At 44.0% G+C, this 22,239-nt stretch overlaps 1 protein-coding gene across 7 annotated transcripts in view; it reads left to right on the top strand.

The window, feature by feature from the left end:
• The window catches only part of LOC108940348 (transcription factor SOX-6-like), a 163,451-nt gene that overhangs the window by 36,121 nt on the left and 105,091 nt on the right, over nt 1-22,239 (top strand). For 6 of the 7 annotated variants that reach the window (XM_018762459.2, XM_018762503.2, XM_018762486.2 and 3 more), the window contains exon 3: nt 21,553-21,790. In XM_018762459.2, the coding sequence (XP_018617975.1) occupies nt 21,557-21,790 (234 nt within the window). In that variant the 5' untranslated portion in view covers nt 21,553-21,556. Of the gene's footprint in view, nt 1-11,646; nt 11,739-21,552; nt 21,791-22,239 lie in introns of those variants that run through there. The other variant, XM_018762479.2, reaches the window with a different exon arrangement.

Here is a 22,239-nt window from a genome sequence, read left to right as displayed (position 1 = left end):
TTTTTTTAAGAAGGCGATTCTCATTTGTTGTTTGAGTCCTCTGAACACGGAAAAGAAAGCGAAACGGAGCAGGTGGCTGCGAGCCAAGGCAGGTTTTTTAGTCATAACTGAAAGAAAACAGAAGGGAGGAAAAAGCCAGACAACAGGGGATAATGGGATCCTACCCAGGACAATTTCTAAACGTGTGTTCCCAAGTGGCTCTGGGTGAGTGCTGGCACCATGGTCACCCCTCCCTTCCTCAAGGTCACACACCCTCATCCTTGGCAGCGCGGGGCTAACGGCAGGCCCCCTGTGCGGTCGGGCTCCCAGAAGCCATGGCGGGCCGGCCACACATGGGCTGCAGCTGGACCACCGCGGGCCGGTCGCGTAGCATCGCCACCCTCAGGGACTGGGTCCAGAAACCATCTGTGTAATGCAAACATGTCATCAGGGCTGGGGCCTGGCAGTGCTGTATGCAAATGGATGCTCTTTTGAAGAGGGCTTACAGCTAATGATATAGGAGATGGGGAGAGGGGTGGGGCTCTTACAGAAAAAGACCTAATGTGTTAAAAAAACAGATAGATGAGCCTCAGTCGCTTGCCGTTCTGCGTGTTTCTGTATATGCTGCGTTGCCATGCATCTTTGGGTATTTCGCCCGCAGCAGAACCCTACATGGTGTCACAGAAAGGAACATGGCAGAGGTCACTTCCATCTGGCGTTGTCTCGAGCATCAGACTCATTGGACTCCTCGTACTTCTGCAGTCCTGAACCTTGATGTCTGAGCAATAGGGATGTAGAAGAGAGTCTGGCACTGCTGTGTGTCTGAGTGTGAGAATGGGGGTCCATTAAGAAGACTGAAAGCGGCTCCACACCACCTCATAGGCAACAGTCTCCTACGATGCATTTCATGATCTGGCTGGTTAGTGGGTAAAGCAGGACTGTCGTTCAAATCATTCATGACAATTTGTGGTCAGACAGCAGCAGAGTGGTTATAGCTGCAACCTTGACCTAAAAGGACCCTGGTTTAAATTCCACCTTCTGTTGTAGCCATCTTGATCAAATTAGTAACCCTTAATTGTTCTGCTAGAAATTACCCTGTTGAATAAATGGCTGAAGGTAGCTTAACATTGTAAAAAATGAGGAAAAGTGTTATAAAGTGAATAACTATAAATGTTCTTGGGTACAGGTACTAGGGAGTGGAGCTGGTGACCATGAGGAGAATTTCTCTAAGTCTTGTGTGTTTCCATCACATGCTTCTGCTTGCATTTCAAGACAAACGCAGGACAGTACGAACCCCCCCCCCCCACACACACACACACATCCTTTTTGCCGATTATCCAGATTAGCGACCCATGCCACCATTACTGGAAGGGTATAAATACCAGTATGTATAACCAAAGCTTGCTTGTGAGTTACCTTGCCAGTGCTTGAGTGTTGATTCCTAATTAGCAGTGTCTCATTAAAAGTAGCAGCATCTGCTTTTTAAAGCTGCTGTCAGCCAAACCTTGCTGAACCTAATAGATCCTCTTTCATACTGCCATGGTCTTTCTCCCAGTGAATTGATTGCTTAAGTATAATGGGGGTCATCTATTTGATTAGGCCTGTGCAGGTTCCTCTTGAACCTGTCTGAACCTAATCATGTAAAGGGCGAAGTAACACAGCAGACATAGCTGGGATTTAGGCCAATGAAAGGCGTCTTCAGGAGCCATACCTATTTCGACTTTCAGATTTTCTCACTACGTCTAATAGTCTTGAATGGTTCAAATGAACCAGACAACCAGTAGTGGCAAATACCAACCAGTTATGTGTACCAGCAATCAGTAATGATCCAACAAATTTCAACCAACGCACTCTGTAAAAAGTATGACAAATACAAATGACTCATTTTATGGTTTAGCATCTTGCTTGGTTCTTCCCACATGGGTCCAGGAAGGGACTTTTCACTCCCTTTTCACTTTTCGTGGCTGTCCTCCTTGTCGACAGCCACGTTCCCCTTGGGAGGAACCTGTGGAAATATTTGGACATGTTGTCTTGGCAGTGACATGGAGGTGGAATGAATCCATGCCCTAAAGACATGGAACTCCACACACCTCGCTAACAGCTTCCTTTTATTGCAACGTGAGAGAGCGGGGCGCAGAGCTGTCCCCTCAATAGCATTTTGAATTTGGAAAGCTGGAAGTGACTGAGCTGCATATCTTTTGAAAATTACTGATGCCCGGTTTACCCCAGCCCCTGAACGTTCTGCAGATTAAGTGGGCAGTAACGTTCGAACCATGTCAGTATGTGTACCATAAGCCAACTCTTGGGATCTTATGGATGTTGGAGTGGGGTGGGCCAGGGTTACAGGTGATACTCTAGAAAGACAGAATCTGCAAGATGTTCTTGCTTGGCAAGCTGTAGATATCAGACCTGTTTCAAAGATCTTCTCTTAAATGATTCCCAGATTAATGGATAATCTTTGCTTATCTGCCATATTTAGGATAATTAATTTTGGTATGGGGACACATAGTCGGAGATTAAACCAAATACACAAACAAGCATAAAATTAAAGATGAAAACCTTCTATTTGTATATATTTATTGCTCTTAAAACACCTTATTATAAATCAAATGTAGACTTGTACTCCAGAACGACCACTGGAAGTGAACCTGAGGTAGACACAGTCACGGCAGAGTGCAAGTGTCACTGTCGTACCTTGGCCACCTAATGTCTGAATCTGAGCCTTGTCATAAGCATTTCAGTGCCCAGTGTACCCAGTGTAACTGTGCAAATGACAAATAAACGACTCTGACTCTGGCTGGAAGATAAAAGATAAATGAGCATCATGTGTTGGATTACTGTCCCTTTGTCATCCTTATTCCACAGCTATCTTCTCCATAATGCTGAAGAGTGGAGGGTTGGGTTTGGCTCCTGGCACCTGTTGAGGGCAAACCTCTTTGGTCCTCAAATGTTTTAGATGAATTAAGAGAGAGAACTGAAATCCAACACCTGTTAAACTCATCAGTAATTCTCCCAATATGGCCTTCTGAAGACCCGGTCTGACAGAAGCAAGATGGAGGAGTAAAAAACTGTGTTTTTGACCCTTGACTGGTCTGAGGCCTGTTCCATAACAGTTTCCTTTTGTTCTTTGTCGAAGTCGTTACTCAGCGACAAGGCTGTGATTAATCTAAGTAAATGCATCATTACGGTGCTAATCCACATCCTTCTGTCAATGTCGGTTTTAATTAAATGGGAAACGCCAGCAGAGAGGGATCACGCACAGTCCTAGGGGATTGTGGAGGAAGGCCTCGGCAATCCAGCCAAGATTAAAGAGCGGCTTTGCCCCACATTTCGTCCTTTTCCCCTGCCACTGTTTATTGTATTCGGGGAGGAAGGGGATACTGAGATGGAAAGAGAGAATAACGGAGAGAGGGGGACTTTTTCAATCCCTCTGTCTGGATCTGTGTGTCACTGGGGCAGAAAAAAGGCGCAATACAGATTGTCATGGTGTTGTCTTGTACGGAACAGTGGGCTCAGGTCAGACGGAGCTCTGTTAGAGCAATTACGAAAAAGCAGCAACTTTGCCTCTCTTGGAACAATTAATACATCTATTTCTGTATGATGCTCTCATGTTGGCTCCACCCGTCGATGGGGCTCTTAGCCTGAGACAGTGGAATGGGCGTATTCCTGGAATGACTTGAGGAGACTATTGCTTTTTTCCCCTCCACTGGTGTCCATCACTGAGTGTCAGTGTGGAAAAAGGAGAGAATTTCCTGAGACAATCATTTCCATCAAAAAATGGGGTCATTGTTTTAGTTGTGAGTCACAGCTTTACATGCCGGGGCCAATTTTATCCATCAAAATGATGCGTATGTATGTACTGCAGACTAATATGATGAATCTTGAGACAAGTCCACATTCTGAGAACTGAAGGGCAAGTTCTTCACATTTGTAAATTTTTAAATCCCTTTTGTTTTCCAGTCCTCTTTAATGGTTTTGAACACCTTCAGACAATTTTATGGAATTTGTTTAAATGGCATCGTGGTCTCGAAAGTGTGGAAAAATCTCACACTATGGGTTATGAAAGTGTTGTTAGCATTAACAAATGAGCATTAATTTTTAAGAAGTGAACTTTACAAGAAGTTTTTGTGCAGAAGCTTTTTTCACTCATTGTTTCATATTATACATACAACAAGCAAGAGATGACTATTATTTTGAGCGTCACACTCTAGATGTCAATCTGACGGCTATAAACGGACAAGAAATAAATGAAAAGCATGTTCCCTAAAGGGTCAAAAAATATCTGATGTCATTTTATGCAAATTTCCTGCATAAATGATTCATACAAAAATGCTAGAGCACAATATGAATACTGTATATGATAAACAAACAGAAAATAAGACTTTCCATGTAGTCAGTTGAAAGTCTGGAGTTAGGAAAAGCAATTGAAAACAGATGGAGCACATTTTAATTTTTTTGCCCTGAAAAATTGCCAGAGCAAAACATGTGTCATGAAAGACTCAGGACCGAGAGAGAGAAATGTCCATTTTTCCACACACAATCATACCCTTATCCCACCGGCGAAGACCTTTCCTGACATTCTTGCCATTATTTGATATAATGAAAAGAGAAAGTGCGTAACACTGAGATTGTTAATTAATTTAGCCTAACAAGATGAAGATAAATTAAGCCCACTGAAGGTTGACTAGGCAAAGGGGCCCACTTAGCGCACTGCCCCCCCCCCCCCACACACACACACACACACACACACACACACACACACACACACACACACACACACACACACACTCAGCAGCTTTCACCTCTTCGCAACCGAGTGCAATCGAAAGGCGCATCTCCATGGTGAGCCAAAACCTGTTTTCTTTTCATCTGCTAAATTTAGAAAAAATTATGAGATACATCACTTTAATTTGCCTCGTCCTCCATTAATGTACATGAAGATTCCTACGGCAAGTTTGTTTTAAACTGAATGTTTCTTTTACCATGGTGTGGATTAATGGATTCGGATGATAAATAAGTTTTACAATTTAAATAGATAATTTAGCAATCGTCCTCCTCCTTGTGGTCATTGAAAATAATTGCTTATTTATATAAACTGTGTCCTGCTGTCAGCGTGTTTCTTATTTCATTATGAACGTACTGTATTCCGTTTCATGAAAGTCACCACTCTCTACCACATTGGGATTTATAAGTGTGGGTACTTCTTGTGTGGCAGACATCAGCCGTCTAGAGAACTGTTGTCTGATCTCTCCCCACCACCCCCCTGGCTCATAAATGTGTAAGAATCAGGCTGTTTTAACCTGGGCCGCTCATGGCCTCAGCGCTGGGGCGACACTAGGCCCAAAGGGTTGTCTGGTGCGGATGAAACCTTTCACCATGTGAAAGGCTCCTGGGCCGTGGCAACCCAGCATTTATTTGAGGGAGCGCGGAGACAGACAAAAAGAGAAAAGGCCATTTTTTTAAGATCCAGACAGTTGTCTTCCACCACATCCCTTTCATCAAATCAGCAGTCTATCAAGGACTTTCTCTGTAAGACAATTCTAGATGGACCCATGTGGCAGCACAGACCAATCATTATGGCAGCCATTCTCTGCTCCTTTATGTTTCAAGTTGTGTGACAATAGGTTGTTGATTGTGTGGACAACACCAGAACAATTACACCCTCTGTTTCCTGACGGGGCAGCATTTTAATGTCTGCCTCTCGATAATGGTCTCATTATTGTTATTCTTAGACTAGGCCTCAGGAGAAGGAATAGTTGCAGGCAGTACGTCATTATTTAGCAAATTTCGATTAGCTCATCATGTTGTCTATATGGCAAAAATCATGGCTAATTAGTAGAGATGTGGGGGGGGTCTGGTACCGGTTCTCTGGCTCATGAGTTAAAAGGTAGCACTTGATCGGCCAATAATATGAGGAAAGGTGGTAAAAAGAAGGATTAGAGCTGTTGCCGTAGTAACTCCAACTTCCATCTGCGAGGGAACAATGGACTTGTGTTCCTTCACTACCTTGGCTTAAAAAAAAATGGAAAAGAGAAAGAGGCTGTTCTGAAAGGACTGGACCCTTTTTAAACAACAAAGTGGAATCCAGCCCTAATAGGCTCTGTGGTGCGAGTTGTTAGGCGAGACCACTGGGGGATAGGGAGAGATGAAAGGTCACCACGTAATCCAAGGACACCAAAGGTCGTTGTCCCCATTTACAATAGCAGTTTGTTTTGTGCTTCCATTTGTTCCCCACAGTCATGCCAGACGGTGAACTGAATACCTGCGGCTTGGCCATTTGAAACAGTCAGAAATGGAGGTGCGAGACAAAGCAAGAGCAAGAATAACCCAGTTCAGAGGAGGGGGAAGCACATCGTTCAGCTGGTATCTACGTTACCGGAGTCGAGATAAACAGAGATGAGATTTATAATAACATCACCTGTTAGGAAGTGTGGTCAGATGCCGTCCGTGTAGTCTTCATCAGTTTTGGGCTTTTCCTTGTAGCAGCTCTGGAAAGAAACCTGTCGTTACTATATTTCTGCTATACGTGAAAACTGGTAGCTAGTGTATTTATCGTATTTATACTTACAAATAAAATATAGCAATGAGCTAAGATTTTTAATAAACTTGCACAATTTTGTCCCCCTAAAACTTTTCAGCAAATTCTGCTCGTTGTTCCAGTATTGCCCAAGCCTCTTTGACTTTCGTAATTAAATTAAATTTAATAAATTATTTTCCATCGTTAGCAGTCATGCCTGCTGAACATCTTAGCGCTGGATTTGTGGGAAATGAACTCCATTCCCGCTAAAACTACTGCAAAGTTATTATGACCCGTGATCTACAGCCATATGTGTTTCTCCTCACGTTTTATGTCCCTTATTGCAAGTGGAATATGTCTGCTCACATTAGGCTAATTTATGGCACAGGCCAGTGTAGCAGCGCCATGGGTTAATGAATTTGGCATTACTAATTAACTGTTATTGAGAGCTGAATATTAATCCACTGGCTGGAAAGAGGGGGCTGAGTTTGGGGTATGGAGGATGGGGGCAGGGGTGCTGGTTGTGCCGAACAGGGGACCACTCCATGCAGTGGGCATGAAGAGGGATACTGATGGAAGAAAGACCCAAGTGTTTCCCCACTGTTCAAAAAAAAACATCTTCAGAACCTGATCCAGGTGACAACTGCACTGCAGCAGCACCAACAACTGCTGCTTGGTTTGATTGTATGAACAATAAGTGATTACGTGGGTGTATATGTCCCTAATTTTTTTCCACTTTTACTAACGGCTGGTCCAGCGCAGGGTCAGAGCACGTCCTGGAAGCAAAGACGTGAGGAAGGGTAAAATTAAATTTGAAAAACATCTGGTGCTTTCAGACTGGAACTGACTTGCTTTGTCCTATGAAAGTACATGAATGAAACCTATGAAACCTCCCAGATATTTCTTCGGGGTGAATGGCTTGTATGATGAAGGCGAAAATTTTAAATGCCAGTTCATGACATTCTTAAAGCGATAATTTTTTTAAAGTCTCTGAAGTATCTACCGGGTCATTTTCAGCCCTGTAAGTCCTAAAAATACGATTATCTTTAATTTGATAAACTTTGTTACAAGGATAAAAAAACAGCATCTCTTCAGTTATAAAAACACAAGCAGAGTCCTAGATGGGGACTGCAGGTGGTACCGCATGGTAAAAAGCTGTATTTTTTCATGTGTATATCATTTAAGATGTGTGGAAATTTTTCCAACAAAACACATGATTCAGTGAGACCAAGTTGCTCTCAGCCGCACGAGAAAGGTTTAAATATAGCTAAAGGCATTAGTGACTATGTAGGTGAATGAGGGACTTTATGTCCTGTGTAATGTACAGCGTATTCATGCGCACAATGAACAATGAACACGGAGGCAGAATCAACCGGCTTCCCCTGAAACATGCCCTTCCAGAAAAAAAAACGAACCAAGCACATGTTCACCAACAGATTGTGTAGAGGAGGCCTTGCGTTCTGCCCTTGCATTTGCTGAACCACTGGGCTTTGCTCCAAACGCAGCGCACGTGTGTGGTCCAACCTAAGTGCCACGTGGGGCAAGTGCTGCAGAGGCAAACATCTGCCCCTAACATGCTTCCCTTCATCCCACAAAGAATCCATCCACTGCCCCCTTTTCTTACCATGCCTCCCCATTAGCCAGCTCTCCACCGACCGGGCTTAGCTTTCACTCTTGCCGCATCCCCTCGGTCCTGAGGTTCTCCATCAGCCTGCTCACCCCCTCTCCCTTGCCCGACACTTTCCCTCTGAACCAAGCCTCTCAATTTAGATTTCAATTAGTGCCAGCCATAATGTTAGTTTTCTGATTAAGACTTCGGTCCTCCAGGAATCAGACCTCTCCGCTCTCACACCCCCCCCTCCCCTTCCCTGGCAATCAGATAGGATCTGATGAATTGTGCATGTAATTACGGAAGTTATTGAGTATTCAGATCACTAGACACCCGGCGAAACCTGATGACTCTTGGTAACATATTCATAGAGCATTAACTCCAACTGTATCAAACAAGTGGCCCAGTTAAAACCCACTCCGGTAATGAGAGAGAGGCCGGTGTATGCCATTAGTCAGAGATAATAGCAGCCACTAAGGGAGAACTTAATTAAAAATTACACAGGCACATTATGATCTGCCTTGTTTCTGAGTGCTGCGGCTTTATTCAACAGGAAGTGCGCCCGTGAAGTCCCATCTAATTGAGACCTTGTGGGGGACCTTGTGGAGTTGGTGGACAGGACATGGGGGATGACAGGGTGGGCTGGAGGGGGGGATCCTATGACCACTTCTTTTGTAAACAGTATGGACCCCCCCACCCATGCTGCTGGGACTGATCATGAGCTAAATAATGCTGTGCTCCCCCCCCCATCTTATCACATCTTAGCTTGTGATGGTTTTTTCCTTACTAGCAAGAGATGGGTTTATTATGTTCAGCGCAAACTGTACAAATCAATTTAGCTGGCCTAAAGATTACTGACGTTCCATGCAGGGTATATCCTGTCTCACGCCCTGTGTTTCTGGGATAGAATCTGGATCACCATGACCCTGCAGTGGACAAGTGATTATTGATGATGGAGGGATGGAATGATGAGTCAACCTATAGATTTTTACTTTATCAGAATGGGGTCTTTTAGAAATATTGGACCCTGCGTCCACCATAACAAACAAGCACAATGCCAATAACGGAGTGATTCGGACAGCAAAGAACTTCATTGAAGCAAGTAAGTAAAGTGAAGAAAGTCACGCTTGCTTACATTCATTAGCTCTGCATCAAGAAAAAGAGAAACATGGGAACGAGCTGGAGGATCTGGAAAGTTTTTGAGACCGAACTACTGCGACGAGCCCAGGAAGGGTGCGTGAAGCCACGTTGCTTATGACCCTCTCTGAACGTCTGCCGGTTTTCAGGTGAATATGAAAGCAGCGTCATTTTGATGTTCTTTGTCGGCTTAGTTGTTTAATTAAAAGGCCCTTTAGTGTTATTTATAGCATGTGTGATGATAGACCCATCCTGTGCTGCCACGGCAATGAAGAATGGTGCCGTGGCTAGACATAGGAACTTTAGGAATGGCCACACATGGATATAAAAATATTTCATATTCAAAATACAGTATACACGGGACATCACTCACAGTTGTGGATGTATTTATTACTACATAATTTATTATTTTTTTAAAAGCTGCACGTTTTATTTCCTTAAAATATTCTTCTGTACTTTCTCTATTTTAGTGTACACACAATCTCCACAAATCGCTGTTAAGGAGTGAAACACCTTTTCTGGCCTGCATTTTCCTCGCACGCCTTTTGCATTGTATTCATGTTAAAAGGCAGCGTGTTAAATATTTACACTAAAAAGAGCCCCCCTTTGCTGTTGACACTGGAATAAATGCGCGAGGCCATCTGCAGACATTATGTTTTCATATCGTTGAATAATTGAATAACAGTTGTTATTTGTTTCCTTTTAGAATGCATTGTATTAAATAATACAGGGGCTGAACAGGAGAAGAAAAGGATTTTGTTATTTTCATGTGTTTGTTACTGTAGGGGTGAGCGTGGGGGGTAAGTCTTTGCTTTGCAGTGGCTGAAATGAGAGAATATTAAGCAAAATAATAATTTAATTTGAACTTAAGAATCTCACAGTCTCCAGAGTGATAATTATGTGGCACCTACAATATTTGTGGATTCTCAGTAAGTCCCCCAGGCCTTTTGCACTGTCTTTAAGGGGTGGGTAGTGATGTTTACTCCCCCAGAAATCTGTAAACAGGCTCCAAGAGATCCTTTCATGGTTTTAGTCCTCACTTCTTGCTTGTTGTGTTAACATGGCTGTCAGTTAGTCATACATTTTCTCATCCATATGAAAAGTTTTTTTTTTTTTTATGTATGTACATTTTTATGTGTCACACAATGTAGTATTCCCTGAAGCCCTTATTACTCTCTGTTAATAATTGTCTGATTATGCGCTGCTCACTTTGCTCTCTCCAAGCTGTGTTCTGTTTTTTCTTACAGTTTTATTTAATTTCATAGAAGCAAGTCTCTGCAGAAAGGTGATGAATAAAAACTCAAATGTGGAGCAAATATAAATATGATAAGTTTTCAGGGGTTCCAACCTCAGATATAATTAATGAGCCATAATGATTTATTTAATGTCACTTTGTCTGTGGGCTTTATGTTGTCAAGAATGTGTAAAACTGATGTGACAAGGATAATTTTATTTGTATTATTTAGAGTGCCATAATCTTTTTCTCTGCCTACACTTTTTAAATAGATATTTAAAATGTGTATAATTTAAGATCTACTCTTTTAGATCTTAAGATGTTGTGCAATAGCTCAGTGTTTCCTGATAGCATTGTGTTACCCAAAAAAATTGCATTGGTTATATATTAAATTTTAAATAAACTTTATTGTAGGCCGCTAACACTCGAGTACAGTGGAATGGACAAACAATGGAAACTTTTTTTTTTTTCAAAACAGTTTACATTGTACAAATTTTCTTTGGGTGACCATTTTATCGACATGTATGAATTTTTCATTTTCATTAATGTAGAGTTATACAATTAAAGGCATGGATGGTCCTGATAAGCCTGTTCTTCACCAGGTGTACTTAAACTTTTGACTGGTACAGTATCTTATCTCTGTATTCTTGTCCAGTTTTGCCTCCCAGAAAATAATTTTTTTGGCTTTTATTCTGTGTTGGCAGCAGTCATGTAGAGTCCAGGAGAAGTTCTAGCTGTGTGCCGGTGAGGGCTGATTGCGGTATTTAAGACTTAGAAAAGGCTTTAGAGGCCAGGCCTTTGGATTCTGCATGCTGCTCCATATATATTATTAAGGTAATAGGATTGGACTTGTTTACACCAACTGTTAAGTTAAGGTAAGGTCACAGAGGATGGTTAAACTTGTGTAAGTGGCTTATTTACACGTTTGAATGGCATCGTAGTGGTTGCCCTGTTGGCAGAGAGGGATCGGGCTCAGGTTCTGAGCTGGGACTCTGCACGCCTTGTGGACCTGCCTACCCTGTCTGAGCGCCTCCCATTGCGGGCCGCCGGATTGCAAAAGATGACCTTTGTCAGTGGCCTGCTATTGTTTGCAGATTGGTTGCGCATGCACTCACACACACACACACACACACACACACACACACACACACACACACACACTTACTTTCTGCAGGCTGCGAAAGACACATCTGTTGCCTCGAACTCAGAGAGTAAGAGAAGGAGGCAGGAGGGGAGGTGAGGCGTGTTGCATGGAACCATTGGTGAGCCACACATACAGAACAGCAACAGTCTCTTTCCACTTATCAAATATTTGTTTGGCCTTCACTAGCTATTTGCCTTTGTCTGTTTGCCTTGGTTATTTAAGTCTATTTGAGTCAGACGGAGACAGTATAACCAAAGATCGGCTGCTGGGAGATAACTCCTCTTCTGCTTTCTTGTGCCTGTGAATGTGTGCAGTGTTACCTTTTCTTCTTCTATTTCTTTTGTCGCATCTTCCATCAGGCATTATTCCCAGCGATTATTTTTCGAAAACCAGTCATTCTTCAGTTCTTTCCGTGTTTTACTCTATGCGTTTCGCGGCAATTTGTAATTCGCGAGATTTAGATAGCGAAATTCTGCTCATGTTCGAGACAAAGACCTCACCTAGGCCTTTGCTGAGAGTGCTGCATTTCTGGTGCAGAAATGTCAGGTTCGCAGCTGTTCTCCAGCAGCGCAGATGGTAACTGGAGAGTCGCTTTTTGATGGAACCCTTTAAGAGTCTTCTGTCGCAGCAGGAATTTATTAGTTTAATATGCTTTTGATTGATTTTGCGATTGTGAGTTTCGGCGTCCATTTAAGTAAACCTTAACGCGCATTGCTGCCTCAAAGGCGCCCTTTGTGCGGGCATGACAGGGGGAATATGGAGGAGCAGTCTGAGATTACCAGATTATTTTCAATTCCTCTTTGGCCGGAGGCGACTTCTTGCGAGATTCCTGGGAACGGGCAGTGGAGGCTTGCGGCTGCTGTTGGAAAACAGCGTTGTGCGCTTGTGGTTTTGAAGAAAGTGATTCGGTTGATTATTTCATTGTGAGAGTCGAGTATGATGAAAGCCATCGTGCCTTCGCCAGGAAAAAAAAGCATCACAGTAGGTGTTAGTCAACAATGGTGTTCCTGGATACAGGCCTCTGTCTCTGACAGACTGTCTTTCTGAATATGAATATATTAGACAAAAAAGGGCAAATTCCCTGCCTCTTTTCTCGAGGCTGCAGTTTTTCGACATATTGTTGGCGTAACTCAAAACATGTTTCACCTCTGCTGAAACCTGCGACAACTTTTATGAGTCACTCTTCCCCGAAACTTGAATGTTATTCCCCATGTTATACAGTATTTTCAGTTATTTGTCATTATTATTATTACTTATTCAATCTTTCATTTTTGAAAAGGAATTTATCCATTTTAACGATTACTACCAGACCAGAGTCCAACATTTTCGCTACCACTGGCTAATTCAGTCATGTCTCCGGCCTCAAAAGTGGATAGCTACACGTTTTTCATGTTCAGCCACGTCTGTCAGCCATTCGATTTTATTAGCGCGCGTTTCACATTCAGTTTTAGTGGTTTCCGGTGCAGGTCCGTGAACAGAAACCCGCTTAGCATTGCTAAACCCGTGGCCTGCACACGTCCTCAGTGAACCAAATTTTGGGGCAATTACTCAGATCGATGGCAAAAAGAACTGTTCTTGTTTTTAGGAGTCCTTCTGCCTTGCCCTTTCCTGCTCTTCTGCACATCACCTGTCAGTCTCAGCTGTGCCCTTAACCAGCTCCGAATGGACCCGGGTGCCTGGCACTCATTTAGTGATTCGCTTCCTTTTCTCCTGCCCCCACACAACCTGTCACATTGCTACACACCGTTGACCATGCTTCTCATTCAACAGGAGCAGCTGAACTGGTTTCAGCGGTTTAAATCGGCAATCAGTGTCAGTTTCCCAACATAATAAGGCTTAATCATAAATCTTCAAGGTGTGGTCTGGTTGGCCCTTTTTACATGGGTTCGTCTGGGTGGAGCAAATGAGCTACCTCTGTTTTGATTTTCCAATTCGTATGCCATGTGAAACGGCCAACTTCCGAACATCCGTCATGTATCTCCGTCTGCTGTCCTTCCCATTGCCAGTCATCAGACTTCCATTTGAATACACCATAGAGAGTCCACGAAGATACACTGAACCCATACTGTGACTCTATGTTTTTATCCGACAAAGTCTTGCGATATGAACCAAAAAAAAAGCACAGCAATGATGGGTGGGGGCAGGTTGAAACTAACAGGCTGTTGTCCATCTAAAGCCAATAATAGAGCCGTTTAATCAAAGCAGTGTTGAAGGTAATTTCCTCCATTTTCTCCTCCACAGCAATTCATTTGTGCGATGAAAATGAAAGGGAACAAAAACTGCTTTTCTCTTGTTATTTGCAGCAAATTTTCCAATTTGGGCAACCAGCGCTTGGAGAAAGTCTCCTATTTTTGGAAGAGAAAGGAATTAGGATGGCCGTGGAGAAAGCAGGCCACTGTGCGCGACATTCCAGATGTCCCAACGACAGTTGTACCAGCCCGAGATTTTCTGGGCGCCGGCTGCCAATGATGACCTCACGAGGTCTGCCGGCGAAGACGGAGAGCACAGTTCTCCAGCAGCCGCGCAGAATAGCCGCTTCCTTTCATATTCTGCCATCTCCAGTGTCCCTCTCCTTCTCCATCCCCGGCGAAATTTTTCCTTCATAATTAACCATTGTTCCCGCTTTTTGGCGAGCCCTTTAGAGTTTTTCAGGGCCCCCTTTTCTTCATCCTTTTTCCCCTTCTTCGTCCCCCCCCCCCCCCCAGCTCCCGTCAACTCATTGTATCTCGCTCGGAAACAGAGAAACTTGTGAGCTCCCGCTTTCCTCTCTCGCTCTTGCGCTCACTCTCTTTGGCATTCTCGTGGCTCTCTGCCGCTCGGCTCAGCGCGGACTGTGGGAGATTTTACACTTGATTTGTTGAGTCCGAGCTCTTCGCTGTAGACTCCCCAGCCGCATAGAAGAAACTATCTTTATAAATGGCAGGAGGGACCTGGCCTGAATGGCGCTTTGTTTACTGTTTTCCTAAAAGGGGGCCCCCGCTATATTTCATCTGTCAGGCTTGCTTTTCTTTCCCCCAACAATGCTTGATTGTTTCCGCAAAAAATTCAGGTTCCACAGACAGGAGAATTCTGTATTATATTTTCCTGCCAAATTCCGATCTCTGTTTTCCTTCCCCTGTGCTCACAAAGGGCTCATAACTTACTGTCAACTGGGCGGCACACCACAAAGCTCCACTGTTGCCCGGCAAATGGGCTCAACTGCTCGGTGGCTCGACTGGCCGTAAAGTTTGCTAAGCTGCAGCCACGGAGGCAGAAAGGCCCACGGGCAACTTCGTTCCCCAGAGGACCCCGGCCTCCGAACGTTTTATGGAGCGGGAGAGAAAAAGAAGTAAAATAGAAAGATCAAACATTGTGTCGTCTGTTGTCCGTCTTGTTGTGGTCAGTGTGAGTCGCCAGCAGGGGGGAAATTATGCCGTTCCATCCGAATCCCAAGCCCACGTTGACTTGCGAGGCTCCCGCATGGGTGTGTGACTGAGGACTGACCAGCCTGCCATCGCAAGCAAGTGCCCTCATCCTCCCCAACAAGTCGAGCAAGGTGGTACACCGTCCGGCTTTGAAATAAGCCTCTCTATGAAATGGGCATGAATGCCCATTGACCCGTGCCCTGTAGATGAAGCTATCCAGCCTGCCCACCTCTCCGCTCCAACCCCATCCCTGCCCGCAACAAAAAGAGCAGCGAGTCTGATTAGGTTGCAGAGCGAACCTGGCGCTGTGAGTGTTTTTAAAACCCTAGCTGAGACACAGGCCTGGTTTAACAGGACTCTTCAGGAGGGCATTATTTCAAATAATTTACTGCGGCGAGTAATTAAGAGTGCTCGGCTCGATATCTGAAGTGCGCCGCTGAGGATGTCGACTCAGAGTGCTCAGTATAGCTGTCTTTAAAATGTAGGTTTTAACTGCTCTAACTGCCGTTTTTTAAATGGGAAACTCTGTCAGGTGGGACACTACACCAGAGTGGGAGTGATGTTGTAATTGAGTCTTGACATTACTGGAAGGTCAACATTTATGGACAAACAATTTAAACTAATTAATCCAAACTACTTTGGGGTAACCTTGTTAGAGTTTATGTATTTTTCAAGCCACTCACTCAGCTTCAATATCATTACTGATAATTGGATTGTTCCATCTGGGCTTCTGACTACTAAATCAAACTTTGGCTTTATCTCGGAGATAAGAGAACGGTTATGAGTTAATTGGTAAGTTGGTATTTCATTTGATTTATTAATGTTTTCCACATAATTCAATCAATTTTTTATTTGAAATCAAAAAGTCGAACTCCGAGGCTTTGTCTTGTAGCGTGTAACACAAATTGAACTCTCAACGGATGATTGTAAACACGTAAGAAACAATGAATGGAAATTGGATAATAATGGTTATAAATAAACCACGATACTGGTATAATGAATAATGTATCCAGTGCTGTGTTTTTCGCAATTTTGTTTTATTTCCCATTCAGAAATGAGCTCACAGTAAAGGAAAGTGTCCTGTGTATTTTGGCAGATGTCCATTCCATGCTAGATCGCATAAGGAAGAAAGGGGGGTGGCACAATACCGTTCTCGAGTTCTGGGACCCCCCTGGTTAGGGTATGTGGTGATAATATGGAACTGGGTTCTTCGTGGATGTTTGCAGACTGCTCTTTGCACCCGTGGTCCAGTTTTGTGGTGGCTGAGGAAATAACCAGAAACCCTGCTGTATGATCTGGGAACATGGGAGGAGGACAATGGTGAGAAGGGCAAAATGGGACTGTTAGTGTGAGCAATATGAAGTGAGGAAGCTTCGAGCATAAAGACATTTTCCTGTGTCTGTCTTCCTTTTGCCTTCTTTTAAAAATATATTTCCTTCATTTGCTCTTTTACACTTTTGTAAGATGTTAATAACAGTTATGAGGTTTGCTTCTTTGTCTCTTGCGTTGCTGCATTTTTCACGTTTTTTCAGACTTGTATAAAAAGGTATCATTACGCATCTAAACGATTACAACATGTAGATAATTTTCAGAGATTAATTTGGTTTTGGATAATTCTGCATTGTATAAAGTACCATTATACAAGTGCGTTTATTTGCCGTTTATAGTTTTTGTGTTTTTTCACCAGCTGGGACATCTGTACTTATTTGTAACAGTCGTTCAGTCTTGAAAGTAGCTTCTCGCAAAACTGTTTTAACTTTAAAATGTAATGGCTTGCAAAATGGCTCAAAGACTGGAATCATTTGCCGTGGCTTGGGCTACGAGTGAACCGCTTAATCATGTGAAAATATGAAAAGAAGTGTTTATTGTGGCACTCTTTGGAGTTAACAGCCTCTGGAGCCCAACAGACTTCTCATTCTTGTCGCTGCTCGGCTGTTTGCACGCTCCGAAGAAGTTCTGCTTCAAAGTGACCTACACCCCTCTGTGTATCTAATGGCAGCAACCATTGTCTGGCAGCACTCTTAGACCTCTGTCTGCTTTTTCATGTTTCTGCCCCAAAATAACTCTGACTTTGAGCTGAATTGATGCCTAGGGTGTTTCTGTTCGCGTGCTTTGTTAGGCGCTTATTCGTCTGTAACGGGGCTCAGCGGCGAGAGGTGTGGACATATTCTTCCTGGCCTCCACTGTAATGGGGGTGTATTACCTCTCTGTTGTAATGATATGGAACCGTGGGCGATTATAACTGGGGCATGGTGGTGTGGGGGCCAAAATCGTGTTTCACAGTTGGTAATTCTCCTTGTATAGCTGTGTGTGTGTGTGCGCTGTTCTTCTAACTCCTGAAAACTCAGAGCTGTGTCATAAACCCTCCTAAGCCATATTCAGCGTTCCCGTCATTGCGTGCGCAGACAATGGTGCTCGTGTCTATTTTTCATCGCATTATTTCACCCTCTCTCCCTCTGTTCTTACCCCCGATGAAGGCAATGGTGGAGTCGCTGGTAAGCTAATATTTTTCCTCTCCGAGGCGACCTGCCATCTGGGCCAAGTGCAGAGGGCCTGGTCAGGAGCTGCTCGTCGCCATTGTCTATAAAAGGTCAACGGGACGGCAGGCCGAAAGTCGGGCCTTGTTACGATAAGGGAAGAAACGGGATAGCTGCGGACACATGCCCTTCCCCGCTCGCCTCACCCCCGATCATGGGACCTTAATGGCAGCCGGTACTGGGCCTCGTAACGTTGACCAATTAAACAGAGGTTGTTGCATGATGAAACATTATCAGTGGCAACAATTCATGAGTCAAAGCATTCCAGGCCATTCGATCCCCTGCTCAAAGAACACAGCTACTAAAGCCTATAAATACAACAGCAGCCATATTGTCAGCTAAATATAGTGCCTTTTTTCCCCCTCCTTTCTGTTGCTCTCTCGAGGGCCCTGGCTCTCCGACTGGGACGGCAGGCCGTGCGTTATGAACTTATTGATTAGCGTGGTTTGTTAGCTGCCCATTGTCATTGTGTAATCAGGCGTCAGCGCAGGCGGCCTGCCGAGGACTTGGGGGAAATCGTCCCATGTTCCTGCACATGCACAAAAAAGGCATATCGGACATGTTTGCCCAAGACCCACTCCTTGTTTACTGTGGGGAAGAGGCTGCTCCACATCTTTACTTTGCTTTGGAGAAAAAAAGCTGTTTGGTTTGTACAATTTTTTAAAAAAAAAAAAAAATTCTCAGAAATTTTCATCAGTGGGATTGTTGTTAGACTAAATGCAAACTTTTACAGTGAACCCATTTTGGCTGATGTGATTTTATAGTCAGAGATATTGATGGGGTGTCAGATTTTACCCTGGTGATGTGTGTTTTGAGCCATCACCCTGTAACTGAAAGACCTCGTTTGAACCCCCACTCCCACTGTAATACGTTTCATCAAGGTACTTACCGTGAACTGATACAGTAAAAATTACCTGGCTGTATAAATGGGTAAATCATTGTAAGCATCTTTTTGTTAAAAAAATTTAAAAAAGCAAGCCATTTTCAACAGAACTCTCACATGAATAGATGTAAATGTCTTCTTTTGCTTGAAAACATATCCTAGTGGCTCAGGGATTGTAATGGTGTGTTTATTGTTTTATTGGTCTAGTCTGGGTATTTTCTTTAAACTCCTTTTGGGAAATCCCCTTGCAGCAACACCTGTGCAGAAATGCGAGTTATTGAATAAAATGTGATGGATCGACTGATGAATCAATGTTCCCTGCCCGACCTGCTTCCCGGCCGAGGGCTCATTGCCGGGCGACACGTGGCCGTGGGGGATGGGGGATGGCTACCGTCACCGCCGCTGCTCCAGTCGAGTTCTTCACTTGTTAGCTTTGCTCAGAGCCAACCCCGCCGCCACCCCGCAACCGACTACCGTAGCGCCCCCTCCCCACCCCACTGCCTGCACTTCTGATAAATTATTAACTCCGCCTGACAAATGCTGTTACGGATCTGCGGCGCATATCTGTCGCTCTGCGTTCCGAGATTGCCGTAGACACGTGTTACAGGAGAACAGAGTGGGCCTTTGGTGCCTCGCTCGCTCCGCTCACCACGCCTTTCCTCATGCCTCAGCAGTTTGACTGATGGCTGGAGACCTGAGTAAAAGTGCCTGGGAGACTGAATATTTTAGAGGTAAAATAATACCACTTGATTTCAGGGTGTAATACAAAAGAAGTGCTTTGTTTCGCTCGCACTCCATTGAAGGTACGTTTGCTGCACTTGAAGCCCGGGCCCTTCGGAGCCATGAATAAGAAATGTGGCAGCATCTATGGCTCTCCCTCACCGCAGCGCTCCCCTTGCTCCTTATCCCCCCGATCGTGATTGGCAGGCTACTTCAGAACTTTGCGGAGAATTTTGATTTTCAATTAACAATCTCAGTTTCGGGATAATTTTCTCTTTAATATAATTACAGGAAACAATTTATTTGCTGATTGAAACAGTGGGCTCAGCCTCCTTTAAGAAAACAGCTCATGAAACAGGCAGGCTTGGTGGACCTCCGCTGGGCTCCCTCCTTGCACTCGATGACAGCCGGACGGGGGGCTGTTTGCACAGCTGCACTGGGCTTCTTGACTAATGTGCCCACCATTGTCCGTTGGCTCTCCCTCTTCACCGGCACACGTTTGTGTGACGCTTCCTCGCTTTTACGTGCCCGTTTTGTGCTGGGGGAGCAACTCTTCAGACAACCGTGCCCAACAATGCGCTCATTTAGTGCATTGAGAGATTTATCCTCGTTGGCCATTTTCAGGAGAAGTTGAAACAGTCGTAATTTTCGGTCGCCGGAGTTGATTTGTATTCAGTCTGAAGGCATCCCACAACCCACACGTCTCCGGTGCCGCAGATACAAACACTTGATACCCGTCGATACATTAGGTCATAAATTGGTGTTAAAATAATCACTTTCTGAATTTTCTCACCTCCTCTGGCATCGCAGACTTGTGGGCTGCTGAAGTTTAGAACATCTTGGATTGGTATTGCTTTGCGGCTCGCTGTTTTTTTTTTCCTCCACATATTTTTTTTGCACTGGGGTTGAAGGGTTGTATGTATACAGAGTCCCAGCCAAATGCAGGCTTTATCTTTTAATGCCGCTGTATGGATTCTGTTCTGCTATGAAAGATAGGTCTAATGATGCTATTTTTAATGCTGCTGAATAAAAGAGCATAGAAATGTCTCTATTTTAATATTTCCATTGAGAGCAGTTGAACAAAGATCAGTCTGTCGACCCCAAGGGTTAAGAGTAAACATGCACACTCGATTCCTTAGTCTTGAACTACCACATAATACAGCTGTTAACTGCAAGTGCATAATTAGATTAGCGAATCCCATATTCGTTTCATTGACTGCAGCATGCAGCCTGAGAACCTGCTCATTAATTGTGAGAAAAGTGGAATTAGCTGTTAAATCCTACGTGAGGCATGGCCCGCCTTGTAAAACTACTGTTTAAATTGGAATTAACTTCATTATTTTCTTTTGCACCTGATATGTCAAGCACACTCTTCACTGCAATATTCATGAAAGCATGTGACAGATTTGTAAATTGTCTCTTCCACTGCCAGCCTCTTATTTCCTAGCGCTTTAATCAGGATTTATTTGCCTGGAGAAATACTGTAGCACTAAAAAGTTAATGGTTTGCTAATTTGAAGAGGGGAAAAGGGAAGGGGGAAAAAGCATCGGTTTGTATCTGTTAACTTGCATATGCATTTTGTGACAGGCTGCACAAATCAGTGTCTTTATTGAGATGGATGGGGTAGTCTTCCGTCTTGCATTCGCTGTAAGCGGTTGCTCCCCACGTTGCAGTTAAATAGCCAGAGTTGACTGATTAAAGAACGAAACTGATATCCGCATTTAAAAAAAGGCCATCGGATGAACCCCGCATCACAAAGTAATCTGTATGGAGACACTGTTTTTGTCACTTTAGCTGTGCTGTGTATGGCTAAATGGAAGTATGCTGCATAGCGCCGCTCAGGCTGCAGCAGCTGTTTATTGGCGAGCAGTATTGCTTCACTTTACATGTCTCTCTGCTGTTAGCCAAACACTTCCATTTGCTACATTACATGAAGGATTTGCTCAAACCCAGCTGCCTGCAAGCGATTGGTGCAGATCTGTCAAACTAGGGTGTCACGAGTCGAGCTCTGCAGCTGCAGGAATGGAAGGGAAATGCCAATATCCGCATCTCATAGAGAGCTCATCTTCTAGAGACAGCACCACACCTGTCCAGTCTTCCACTTGCAGTCTTTCATCATCCCTCATGATGCTGTTAGACTGGCTTCTGAAATGTCTTCTTTGAGATGCTCAAGGGCCGGTCCCACAGCCCAAAGGTAATTGTTGGAGCTTTGGGACAGCAGGTAGTGTAGTGCACTCTCCAGACAGTAAGAACACCTTACAGTGTAAATTGGGAAATTACTGTAAAGTTATTTAAGTTACCTTGCACAAAGGTTTTAGCTAAATACAAATTAATAATGATCATCATAATAGTAATAATACCACTTGCCTCCTTTTTGCCCCCCAACAGAGTAATGTCTTCCAAGCAAGTCACCTCTCCGTTCACCCCCACCGCTGATGGAGAGGACACCATGAGCCAAGAGCGCCTGCCCTGGGAGAAGGAAGAGAGTATGGACCCCCACAGTGGCCCCCATCTAACCCTGCATGGCCTGCAGCAGGGCAAAACCCACCCCGAGGAGCTGCCTGACATCAGCAGCATCCCACCCGAGTCCCACTGGGACGGTATGGTGTCGGCCCAGCAGCGCATGGTGAGGACACACAGATCTAAACGTACACCAACTTACTCTTAAGTCGAGCCGATTTCCATAAAACAGCTGCCGTAATGGCATCAATTGACACGTGAGTAAAAATTTTAACGTAATCAAGGCCTGAAATGACAACACAATTCAGATTAATATATGTTGGAGGGAGGAATGTGTATTCTGGAGCGCTAATGTTTTCACTCAAGTTCAGTAAATTTTCGGCATGCCAAAAAAGTGTAATAGGGAAAAGTACCACGTCCACAAGGAATATTTTCCGAGGATTACAGAAAGTACCAGACACCATTCTGATATGAATTTTTACCATTAGGGAGGGACATGGTGGTTGACACAGCCACAAGCAAGAACAGTGCCATAGTCCCATCAGGAATTGACAGAACGATGGAAAGCCTCTAAAATGAGAAGAAAAATAGCCAATTCTGCCTTGTGACCAATAC

Source organism: Scleropages formosus, chromosome 2 (assembly GCF_900964775.1).
Source record: "Scleropages formosus chromosome 2, fSclFor1.1, whole genome shotgun sequence".
Lineage (NCBI taxonomy): Eukaryota > Metazoa > Chordata > Actinopteri > Osteoglossiformes > Osteoglossidae > Scleropages > Scleropages formosus.
This window is presented reverse-complemented; position numbering and strand designations above follow the sequence as displayed.